General features: G+C 37.0%; 1 protein-coding gene across 2 annotated transcripts in view; it reads left to right on the plus strand.

Annotated features, from left to right (window-relative positions):
- Positions 1-12,791, plus strand: part of CNTN1 (contactin 1) — a 217,410-nt gene that overhangs the window by 159,723 nt on the left and 44,896 nt on the right. For both annotated transcript variants that reach the window (XM_040062019.2, XM_040062020.2), the window contains 3 exons: positions 888-1,038; positions 1,503-1,630; positions 4,267-4,442. In XM_040062019.2, the coding sequence (XP_039917953.1) occupies positions 888-1,038; positions 1,503-1,630; positions 4,267-4,442 (455 nt within the window). The remainder of the gene's footprint in view (positions 1-887; positions 1,039-1,502; positions 1,631-4,266; positions 4,443-12,791) is intronic.

The raw sequence follows: 12,791 nt of genomic DNA on the forward strand, positions 1-12,791 counted from the left end.
GACTTTCCCAAGAACTAAACTATTCTTGGTTTTCCCAACCCATTGTACAACAATGCTTCATTCTACACTGTTCTTACTTTACTATGTAATCACTACCAGCTTGGTTTGCACAAAATGAGCACATTTTATTTGTGTGTTTTCAAAATTCAGTGTTGGTAATACGGCATATTGGTCAGAGTTCTGCTCTGTATTTCTGTAATTAAAGAATAGCTTTATTTCCCCAGGCTGTGAACACACTTGCTGGCATGATTAACAATGGCATGCCAAGATACAAAAGAATTTCTTTTATTTGGTCTCAAATAAAGAGAAAATTGGTAAGCAAAGATCTGACCTCAGAGACACAAGTGTGGTGCTTATGACAGTCATGTCTCTATACTCTTGTACATCTCAGAGTGCACCTAAAGCCAGCTGGCCAAACAGAAAACCACAAAGTATAAGAAAGGCACAATTTTAGTTAGTAGAGAGGGTTAAAACAACTGAAAAGTAAACCCAACTATTCTTTGGAATTTTGATTGACTGAGAAACTTGTTAAAGAAATCTGTCTCCAGGAATCTGAATTTTATTAGAGCTGATCTAAAGACCTTTTGAAAGGGAGGAGCTTTCAGTGGACTTTGAATTTGTTAGATTAAACTCAGATAAAAGTTCAGAAATCAATGGAAAGAAGCCTCTAGTGTTACACAGCACAGAACTACATAATGAATTTTGTGTTTCTTGTAGATCACCATGTACTTCCGAGGATGTCTGTATCATTAATATTTTTCCCACTAGTCTGAAAAATGATCATTTGTAAACAATTAAGTAGTTCTGTCATTTATTGTATGTTGTGAACAATTCTATTTTGCAGTAAAATCACTGACAGCAGTATTTGTGTTAATTTTTGTTTTCAGCTTCACCTCCTACTTTTGAACTGAACCCTATGAAGAAGAAAATCCTAGCAGCTAAAGGGGGGCGTGTAATCATTGAATGCAAGCCTAAAGCTGCTCCTAAGCCAAAATTCTCCTGGAGCAAAGGAACAGAATTGCTTGTAAATGGGAGCCGGTTAGTATTGACTGTTAGTGAACACTTTGAGCCTTAAAAATGTAACCTTATGTATCTGTCTATCCCCTAGGATGGTTCTCCATTTTGCGGACTTCAGGGACAAGAGAATGTGTAACCTCAGGAAAATAAATACCAAAATGTTGCTGGCACTACAGATTCGAAGAGTTAGCAGGGTATCCAACTTTACCCAGTCTGGTTTAAGTAATGAATTGTACCATAAAACTCTAAGAAAAAATACTTAAATGAGTACAAGTGAATAGAAGTACATTCTCTTGCTCCAGCAATCTGAGACATCTAATCATGTCACAGTCTCTTCAATTTTTTTTTTACTGTAGGCATGTTTATAAATCCAGTAGTTAGATGTGAGCTTTCAAATTATGTTTGTTGTTTACAGTTCTACAGGAAGCATTGCTTTCTAATATAGAATCTAATTTCTCTTAGTGTATTTTTTGCACTTTCCATAGCATACGTATCTGGGATGATGGGAGCCTGGAAATTATCAATGTCACAAAGCTGGATGAAGGTCGCTACACCTGTTTCGCAGAAAATAACCGAGGAAAAGCCAATAGCACTGGTGTTCTAGAAATGACAGGTAAGCCTCTACCCTTGTTTGGGGTAGAATCCCTTAATTCAAAATGGCTAATTTTTGTTTCAGCATTGTACTATGTTTTCAAGATGTTCTACATATTTTAATTTAATTCCTCATTAACACTGAATTGATGCTTTTAAAGCATATTGCTCAGTTGAAACTGAGTATGTTTGCATCATTTCTAACACTGTATCTCAATTTTCAGGAAATACAGTTGTAACACGGTATTTCAATTTTATCAATTTTTGTTCTTTCCGTAAGAGATTACTAAACAAGATATATTCAAACTACGTATTTTAAAGCATTCAGTCTATTTGGTAGCTGAGCACTCATGCTAAGGTGTGATTCTGGGGCCATGACTCAGAGAAATGGGACTCCTGCTGACCTTCCTTAGTGTTGTGGTTTTTTGTTTTGAAGGGGGTTTGGTTTGCTTTGCTTTGCTTTGGTTTGTTTGTTTTGGTGGTGGTTTTGGTGTGGTTGTGGTGGTGGTATAAGCATGTTTGAGAGAGCATTGCTGTTAAATAAATGTGCATGAAATTTGTGAGATAAGGATGTATATCCATATGATTGCACTTCTAAATTACCTTCCTTTATCAGTATTTTTGTTTACTGAGTACTGATATCCTTAATTGTGTATTTTAAATCTGATGTCAAATAACTAAATGACTGTAGACTATAGACAAGGAAGAACTTTATTTAATACCTTTATTTAATACCAAGCATTCTTTAATACCTATGCCTGTCAAGTACTGCTGATAGTGGAAGGGTCATTTGTCAAATAGGTTTTTAATCTCTGTTCTAGAAATCATGCTGGATGTGACAGCTCAATGCTCGTGCTAATGTAAGAGTTAGTCTGTAGCATCATATGACGGCAATTGTCAGGCCAGATACATTCCAGATTTATTGTACCAGATGAAATGTAAAACTGTATTTTGATGTTTACAGTTTCTTTTTATTATCTTCTGCTGTTTCATGTATCTTAATATTACTTTCAGGCATTTAAATATTTTGAAAGTTTATGTAAATAAATATATCCAGCCCCTTAATTGTTATATCTTCTAAAATCAGGAAGAACATTTGCATACTAAAGTCGCACAGTGAAACAAAATACAATATGTTTGTAAACCTTATAAACTAGTACAAAGAAGTTTTAAATTTTGAAAAATGCTGCCCTGATTCATCTAAAAATGAACACCAAGAGTTTAAGACTTCTCAGCAGAAACAGAAGAGTCAATTGACTTACTTCAAAATAATTTTCACATTGTGGGCAGTGATCAGGGTTGATGAAGAATGCTTTGAAAGCAGCATTCTCAAGCAGATTGTGTGGCCCATAAAACTTATCAGACATTGCACATGACTATAGGAAATTAAAAAGTTAAATCTGAAGCTGACAGGCACTGCAAACTCTGATGGTTTTTCCCAGTTGCTGTTCATTCCCTGCCGCTAGTCCACTCTTTCAGCATCTTTTTAGACTGATACTGGTACTGAGCACACAGGCACCACCACACTGGAGCAGAGCAAGTATCCTAAGCACTGTCCATATGGAAGGCCCTGGAGACCAGATGTTGACATGTTGCTCCAATGCACTGTGAGATGTTCCATATTGCAAAAGGCAGTAATTGTGCCATCCTTGTAGTCTCAGTATTGAGCAGATTTTAGATCATTAGAGTAGGATCTGGGGAAGAATTTATTTCTGAACCAGATTGACAAAATACTGGGCTTACTGAGGATAGTTTCTTTTTCTATGTATGATGGAATGGAGGGTGCTCCTTGGAGCAAGCTCAAGCCTAGGTTTTAACTGATGGCAATAACTCTTTTCTTATGGCTATTGTCTTCCTACTTTTGATACCCTACTACCACTCTCATATCAGCGGGACAGATATCACCTGTCATGGCATAAGCAAGATGTTCTGTGGCTTTTAGATTTATGATAATAATTGTAAGCAAAGGAAAAAAATCTCACTGATCCAAAGAGTTCCTTCTGGAATAGTTGCTAATTTGCCATATGAGTTTCATGTATGTGTCAAGAGCTCGAGCAAGTGTCATGAGATATGTCTGCTTTCTTTTTTGTTCCTGTAATAATAAGAGACATTGCTGAGGGATGTTCAGCTTTCTTCCTTTTCCTGTATTGTTTTCTCTTCTTTTTCACATGTATCTGTTTAGACAATTTGTTATGCATCTATTATATTGTTTCTCAGTAGATAAATTAAGATCACAATCCCTGCAGTGCTGTAATGGAAATCTGACCTGGCCTAACCAAGTATAACTTTTCATTCATTAACGAGACAAGATTTAAAACATAGGAAATATGTTTCTTATTCTTGAAATAAGAAATGCAGCATAAGTCATGTAAGATTCGTCATGTGTGTTCTTTCTACTTGAGACCTAGTCAGTGAATAAAAATAGTTGTGATGTGATTCAGAGATTTAAACAGCTAAACAGAAGTCAGGTATTTTAGTTGTAAAATATTTTCTTTGTTGTCTTCAGTTTGGTCCTTTGAAATGTAGTTGTATGAATAACATGTAAAGTAGACTTTGAGGTAGTGGTTTAGTGTATGATCAAACATTTATGGAGCTGAGGTTATATTTGAATAAACATTTATTTATTGGAATATTCCGTGTTTGCCATTAACTTCACAGAAGCTACAAGGATTACTTTAGCTCCGTTGAATGTTGATGTCACCGTTGGAGAGAATGCTACCATGCAATGCATTGCATCCCATGATCCCACATTAGACCTGACATTTATTTGGTCTCTAAATGGCTTTGTAATAGATTTTGAGAAAGAACACGAACATTATGAACGGAATGTTATGGTAAGATACTATAGATCCTTATTTAATACATAAAAGCCTAATTTTGTTTGTCGTGAATAGTTGTCTTTTCTGTGTTGGTTCAGGTCCAGGCCAAGACCGTAAAATAGAATTAGAATTCAGACACCTTACAGAGATGTAGACACTTGCAGGCAGATACCTGGAATCAGATGTCTAAATTGATCTAAGTGTTTTGGTATCTCAGATAAATCACACTATAATTATTAGTGAACATAGCTGGTATTTAGGTAGCCTGATTGTAAACAGGGTGCAAATTACCTCAAAAAATTTGCCTATGCATTCATTTTTACTTAACCACGTTTTTCTCATCAACATTTCTGGAATTTGGCACAAAACTGGGCCAGGTGGTAGGTAGGAGTCAAACAGTCTGTAAACACTGAGGAAGAACAGTTTATGTGAAGGCTAAACAACTTAATACAAAGACACACATTTTCATATAGAACAATCATAGTTCCTTTGTATTTGCCTGTATGATTATGGTTGTGTTTTTAGAGCCTTCTATCAGGTTCATTTAAAATTAATATCTCTATTAGAAATACTTTCTTGTTATGTCTAATCACATGCTGATTTGCCTAATATTCAGCAACCTCCGAGTGGTTGCCTACTTGTGTAAATATTTATTCTGTTATTCTGGATTTAAATAATACAAAAATCCTCCTATTTAGATTTTATTTATATATATTTTTATATATTTTTATATATATTTTTTATAGTAGTTGTAGTGTCTGGGAATACCAGGGACCATGCTTAGTTTCAGATCTATGTTCAAGATGATGTACCAATACCCCCTGAAATTTCCTTCTCCTAGGCTCCTAGTCTGGTTTTCCACGGACCAAGAGATTCCTTTTTTTGCTTTCAGTGTCTGTTTATCTCCATGTGAAAAGATGTTTAAGGTGTAACTATTTTAGTGTGATTTGGAGCAAAACAGCCCTTCGAGGAGTCAGGAGTCGCCTCAATCTCCTCATTTGCTGAGTTGTAAGACGTAGTTCAGAAGCCACAATGCTCTCTGTCAGTGAGAGTACATGTCCTTGTCCAACAAGCCAGTAGAAGTATGCTAAGATCAGCTGATAAACATTGAAACCCAAAGACATACACTGCTTTCTGCAGTAAATCTCCTGAAAGTCTATGTCCACACTCAGTAGCAGGGTAGTAGTCTTAGGAGCAGGGAAGTAGTCTGCAGTGTGTTTTGTGTTGCCTCAGGAATTAATAAGTATATAGTTACTCACCAGCACTCTGGCATCCTTCAAAACTCTTCCTGCAGGTGGCCATTAACTCACACTTTTGATGGGTCTATATTTACACTCTTGTAGAGTAATAATGCATAGGAATATCTTGGAAAAGCTTGAATTGCCTCCTAATTGCATTAGTTTGTCCTTAGATAAAGACTGGAATGCATCTGAGTTTCAGACAAAATAAGAACTTAAAGAGTAATGCCCCAGTAAACTTACTCCTTGTAAAACAGCAAATAAAATCAGTCTGTGTCAGTTTTATTTAGTTGATTGCTTTTAATTGCCTGTGTCACACAAAGAAATTTGTTCCACAGAACAGAAAAGCAGACTGACAGTATTGTTGAATCTGTTATTTCAGTGTGGAAGGAAGGTAAAAATGCCTTTATCAGGAGAGTTTGTAGTGCAAGCGAAAGGAACCTGAACTTTCTCTATCTGTTGGTCATCTGCAGGTGTTGAACATACTAAACAAAACATTTCTATATCACTGATATATACTTCTGGGGTTTCTAAATAATTAAAATAGAAATAAATTGGATATTTTTTTTCTTTTAGGGGAAATCAATTCTGAAATTTAATCCTGATTTCTAGCCAAGCATTCAAAGTTGACAAATATGGGACCAAATAAGGCCTCAAGAAAATGTGTAATTCTCTTAGAAGATTGACACTATTTAGTTCTCAGCTACCTGTTTCATATTCCAGATAGCCAGTGGTCCTGGACTCCTGATCTCAAATTCTGATTATCTCCACAGTATTTTAGACCCTTTATTGAAGTGCTTCATTTCAAAACCAAATTACCCCAATTTTTCTAAACAACCTTGGTCTCTACAAATTTTCTGTGGTCTGTGGAGGAAGGGGAAGAGGTGCTTCCCTTCATGTAGATGTTGAATCTTGTCCTGGAATGTTTCCTTTTTCAATAGGTTATAGGGATGGATACTCCACAGGATTCAAAAGATACTGAAGAAATCCTAACTCACTTAAATCTTTAAAATTAAGTAGTTTAGATCTAAATACCAATTAATTTACTTGTCAGCGTATAACTCCTGAAGGATATCCTTCTTCCTGAAGGATATTTCTTGGTTGGTTTTGTATTTGATCTGTCAATACTGGTAGAAATCAATACTGGTAGAAATTCTTTTTGCAGAGGCATCTTCTTGTTTTGTATTCCTGAGCCTTAATTCTGGGCTTTCAGATGCAAAACAATTGCAAATAGTCTTTGTTACTCTTCCACAGGCACCTTGGTCTTTATCTGGGGCAGAGGGGACAGTAGGATTGCATTTGAAGCCTGCCTTTGTAGGTATTCGGTGGTTCAGTGCTTAAGTAATAAAAAACGCAGAATTTTTAACAAATTCAGAAAATCCAATGCAGTGGTCTATGTAGGATACAATTAAGAGGAAATATTCACTTTCTGTATTTCTGTTCTATTTGTTTGTTATTGTATTGTTGCACTAAGGGTTTTTCTCCTTCCTGGGCAAGCAAAGGGATTTTCTCTTCTCTCCTGCCAGTTTCCCTCTCCCTGGCAGTTCTGAGCTGAAGTCACTGGGTGGCAGGTTTGCTCAGGCTTTCTTAGATGTAAAGGGTGAGCTGGTTTACATTTGACAGCAGCCACCCGAACTGCTGAGCTTGAAACATGCTCACCAGCACTTCACAAACACAAAAGAAAAAATATTCCATTGCAAATATTAAAATTTACTGGGTATATGAGGCATGTGCTCTGTGCTATAATTTCCTATTGAAGGATCCTCATCTGTCCCTCTGATAATATCACTATTAATTTATATGACTATGCAGATCAAGTTGCTGAAACTTGATAGAGCCACAGTATTTTAGTTCTCACAATAATGCTATAAATATTGTCATATTGACATAATGAATTGCTAAATAAATTCAGGTAAACACCTGCATAATTCTTCTTCCTTTAAATGCAAGCTTTGGTATCTCCATCACTGCTGAAGGCAAAGCTAATTTGCATTACATTAATACTAAAATTAATTTCTCAAAAGAACATTTGTCAGTTCTGTTTATATTTCATGACAGCAGTATGTGAAGGGGAAAAAAAGAAAAAAAAAAAAAAAGAAAAAAGAAAAAAGAAAAAAAAAAAAAAAAAAAAAAAAAAAAAAGAAAGAATTGGTTAGCTTCCAAAGAGTCAAATGGAATCTTCAAAATCTTAATATTAAATACATTACTTTCAACTTTATGTATGGTTGTTCCTCTGATTCTTTGATCGAAGAACTAAACATTAGTGCATCTTTTCAAGTCCCAAAAAGATACAGCTCTTCAAGTAATCTGGAAAACTCTAATGTGTGTTTGTTTGTTATTTATAGATCTGCTTTTTGGCATATATTTTTAAAGATTGAAAAGATTACTTTTAAGATATTTATATTAAAAAATACATACAGTATCAAAAGAAGAATATTCTTTTAAGTTCATTACAAAAAAAGAGTATTTTTTAAATACTTTTGAGTCGCATTAGTCCATTTGTATGAATAGTCACAAGAAGGAACTCCGTAATTTAACTGTGGAGTCAGAAACTTGTACATAGTCTTAGGAAGAGTTCAAATTTAGACTGGAATTGCCTTAGTGACATAATGACACAAACACATTTAAAAAATGCTTTCCATACCAGCAGTATTTCTGTTTGCTACATTATTTATTATCTACATTAGTTGTCCTAAGTGATATCAGTGAACCTCAAACACTGATATTTTTATCACCATTTTATCTTTAATTAGTTAAATGGAATTGCTGTACAAGCGTTCAGGAGGTTGACCTGCTTGCAAATAGCTTTCTTCTTTAAGTATTCAAAGAAAGAGTAAGTGGTGATGGAAAGATACAGTAAAGGCAAATTATGAATTTTGTCATAGAGACAACTGATGTGCTTCCTCCTCCATTTTCTCATATAAAGGGTCGTTTCCCAAGCTGATGCTGACACACCTCAGTGTCCTGACTGCTACAGAGCAGGAATCTCTGCTGAAGACCCGCTGAATCGACACTGACTCTGAAGTGTGAATTCTGAGTTTGCCGTGTTCTCTCCAGTGTTCATAGGTGCAGGGACATGGCACAAAGGCAGACAAATACATTCAGCATAAGCTTGCAGGACCCATAGCTCAGGCTCTATTCAGCTTTGAAGTAGCTTCTGAATCCAAGGTGTCTGTGCATAACCAGCTCTGTATCCCTGCAGCTATCTTGTGGTTAACCTGCAGTAGTGTAGACTTCTCTGAATACTGAAAAGCTTGCTTTTTCCTTATGCAAATATTATTCCTCTTACTTTATCTCTCTTTGAAGTACAGAAAGCTTTACAGTCTTCTAGGATGACACTCAATATTCTGGGCATACACAGCCAGACAGCTACTCTTCATTTAAGTGCAACACACATGGAAGAGCCTGTTTCTTTGTTTAATTGTTAAAGGCGGTTAGTCCAGATAGCAAAACTCACACTGCAGATTTTTGAAAGAGGTGAGATGAAATCTAGATTGGAGACAGTGGTTGCCAAAACACTTTGTTTGTATCTTCTCCAAAACTGATGGTTTTGTAAACAACAGAGAAAAAGTTGAACTATAAAAATCAGATTAGAAGAGTAGATTTATAGCTGCCTGGTTTTTGTACATTATTTTAAATTGCAGTTCATTGGCTGGACATGGATAGACAAAGTTATTCTACTGCATGCTCCTGCTTTAGTAGATTGCTATGGAGACAGTTTTATTGCAACCCAATCTGTTCTATGATTCTGTGATTTCACTGTCACCTGCAGCAGAAAATCTACAAGGATTTTAATTTCCATTTTTCTTCATTGCTTTCCCCAATAATCCTCCTTGCAGAGTGTTTAGTGTAGTTCCAGCTGCAGACAAGAAATTTAATAGGAAGTCCAAGAGAACTGAAGAATTGGAGTAAAATATTTAGATAGAATCATATAATAGTTTAGGATGGAAAAGACCTTTAAGAACATAGAGTCTAACTGTCAACCCAGCGCTGCGAAGTCCTCTTGTAAACCATGTCTTTAAGTGCCACATCTACACGTCTAATTACCTCCAGAGTTGATCATTCAACCATTTCCCAGGGTAGCCTGTTTCAATGCCTGACAACTTTTTCCATGGAGGAATTTCCAATGCCTGAAACCCTTTCCATCCTTGTTATTTGGGAGAAGGGACCAACCCCCACCTCACTACTTTAGGTAGTTGTAAAGAGTGATAAGGTCTTGCCTCAGCCTCCTCTCCAGGCTGAACACCTCCAGTTCCCTCAGCTGTTCCTCATCACACTTGTGTTCCAGCCCCATCACTAGCCTTTGTTGCTCTTCTCTGGACTTGCTCCAGCACCTCAAACTCTTTCTTGCTGTGTGGGACCCAAAACTGAACACAGTACTTGAAGTGACTCCTCACCAGTGCCAAGTACAGAGTGACAATCACTGCCCTGGCCCTGCTGGCCACACTTTTTCAGGTACAAGCCAGGATGTCAGTGACCTTCTTTATCACCTGGGCACACCCTGGTTCATGTTCAGCTGCTATCAACCAGCATCCCAAAGTCCTTTTCCACTTGGCCACTTTCCAGTTACTCTTTCCCTGTCCTGTAGCGCTGCCTGCGGTTGTTGTGACCCAAGTGTAAGACCCACTTTGACCTCATAAAATTGGCCTTGGCCCATCAATCCAGCCTGTCCAGATCCCTCTGCAGAGCCTTCCTGCTCTCCAGCAGATCAACACTCCCACCCACCTTGGTGTTATCTGCAAACTCACTGAGCTTTCATTTGAACCCCTCATTCAGGTTGTCAGTGAAGATATTAAACAGGACTGGCCCCAGAACTGAGCCCTGGAGAACCCCACTGGTGCCCAGCTGCCAGCTGGATGTAACTCCACTCACCACCACTCTCTGGGCCTGGCCATCCACACAGTTTTTTCCCAGTGAACAGTCCACCCATCCAAGCCAGAGGAAACCAATTTCTCCAGAATAATGTTGTGGCAAATGGTGTCAAAGGCTTTCCCGAAGTCCAGGACACAACATACGCAGCCTTTTCCTCACCCACTAAACAGGTCACCTTGTTGAAATCAGGTTCAAAATAGGAAAGCTCAGTTACAAGCTGATCAGGAAGATGAGGTTATTAATGGACTAGAACAAAGCCACAGTTGTGAGCTCATTTAGTATCATTTTTGAATGTATTAAGGTACAGATGATTGTTGATGAAGCATGACCAACCAAATCAACTGCTTACCATTTTGGTTTTTGTTGTTGTTGTGGGTTTTTTGTTTTGCTTTTTGGTTTTTTTGAGTGTGTGTGGTTTTTTATTGTTTGTTTTTGATGGTTTTGTTTTTGTTTTTGGTTTTTTATGAAAGAGAGTTCAGGACTCTCTCAAGGTACTCTCTCAATATGCTGCTTTCAATGTCTTGATGTATTAGGGAGGTGCTTTAGACATGAGTGAGCTGAAAGTCACTCTAAATACTACTCCAAAGCTACCCTATTTTGGGTAGGTTTGGAGTAATATTTAGAGGCAATGGCCTAATAATAACCTAGTGAGCATGGAATGAGATGGATGGAGTCAGTGGTTAAGAGCAAGGAGGGGAAGGAAAGTAGAAGATATAATACTGAGGGAAAAGCCAACAAGTAGTTTTCTCTGGCAGAAGCCTTTGAGGAAACTTATTCTACTTACAGCACATAGAATTGTAATTAGTTTAGAAGATGAAGATCTGCCAGCTTCTGTGCTAGAACTAAAAAATACTGTACAAAAGCAGTTGACTGTGGCATTTATATGCTTGAGAGACCAGGCTACCAAAATTCATGTACCATCTGTAGTTAGATAGCAGGAGCTGAGGAAGCCAGGTGTGAACACTACTCACAGAAATTTAGTTTGCAGCGTATTGTGAATTTTTGTCATCAGCCATAAAGCTGTGAGCCATGAGCATAAGTGAGCAAGTACCTAAGATTTTTCTGCTGTTATAAGTGAAATAACAAGGCCCATTACCACAGGGATGCTGGTACAAAGCACAGTGTCCTCAGGAATTCTCAGTGGTATGCTGAATGGAGGAGAATAATGTATTTGTTGGAAATACTTCCCGGTCCACATCTTAAGCGTAGAATTAACACTGTCCATCTTTTACATATAAATATAGCTCACTGAAGGAGAAGATTCTTTAGTGGGAATGTACTGTCATCATTATCCTGCTGAGTTTTTTATTTATGTGTAACTATGGCTTATAAAACAAAACAAGCTTTCAGGTGACTAGGAGTAAGACAGTAGTGTTGCACTGGTGGTGGTGTCCCCATGTCTCTGATGTGTCTATCAGGAAAACATCTGTAATCATATTTACATTAACATACTTCAACAGCTGCTGGATTATTTGTTCTGGTTTTAGCAACTACACAGCTAATTTTGTACTGGCAGGATCAAACCAATTCACATGAGCTCATTTAGAATTAATAATTTTAGGGGCAGGTAGTAGAAAAAGATTTTTAAAATTATTTCTAGCTTTGGACAAACTGATGTCATCACCAAGAATACAGTCTCTTCCCGATTACTTCTTATTGATTCTCTTACTTTTTTACATCTACTGTGTATTAAAAATGCTGAAGCTCAGAAGTCTAATTTTAGAACCTGAATTTAAAAAGACCACTCTATCTCTGCTTACCAGGTACTTCTATTTCTGCCAAGTTAACTTTCTTATTAGGCCTTGTAAGTTTTATATTAACAGAAGTTCCTTTATTGTCTCTGAGGGCCCAACAAAGTGGATAGACACCATTTTCAATCAAAACACTAGATTCCCTTAAATGATACTTAATTGTACAGAGGCACATTCTGATGGCTTTTGGCAATCTATTGCACTGGCAAAGGTGATGGTCAAAAAACCATTGATTATCAGAAATAGGTCATAGAATGCTATTTTTGATACCACTATTAAATCATAAATATAGGGCTTATATGATGAAAGTATTTGCTTGAAACTTGGTGAATACTGAGTGGTGAACCACAGATGGCCTTGGAGCATCCCTGAGTATTGCTATCACTATTTCCAGTCTGTGATTCAGTCCTGAGTTAAGGAAGGCATATTTAAACATAGCCAAGTTGAGGTTTCTGGATGAAAACATACAGTACATTCATATCTAATTTGTGGACAGAATTTGC

This window comes from Hirundo rustica, chromosome 4 (genome assembly GCF_015227805.2).
Source record: "Hirundo rustica isolate bHirRus1 chromosome 4, bHirRus1.pri.v3, whole genome shotgun sequence".
In the NCBI taxonomy this organism is placed as follows: domain Eukaryota; kingdom Metazoa; phylum Chordata; class Aves; order Passeriformes; family Hirundinidae; genus Hirundo; species Hirundo rustica.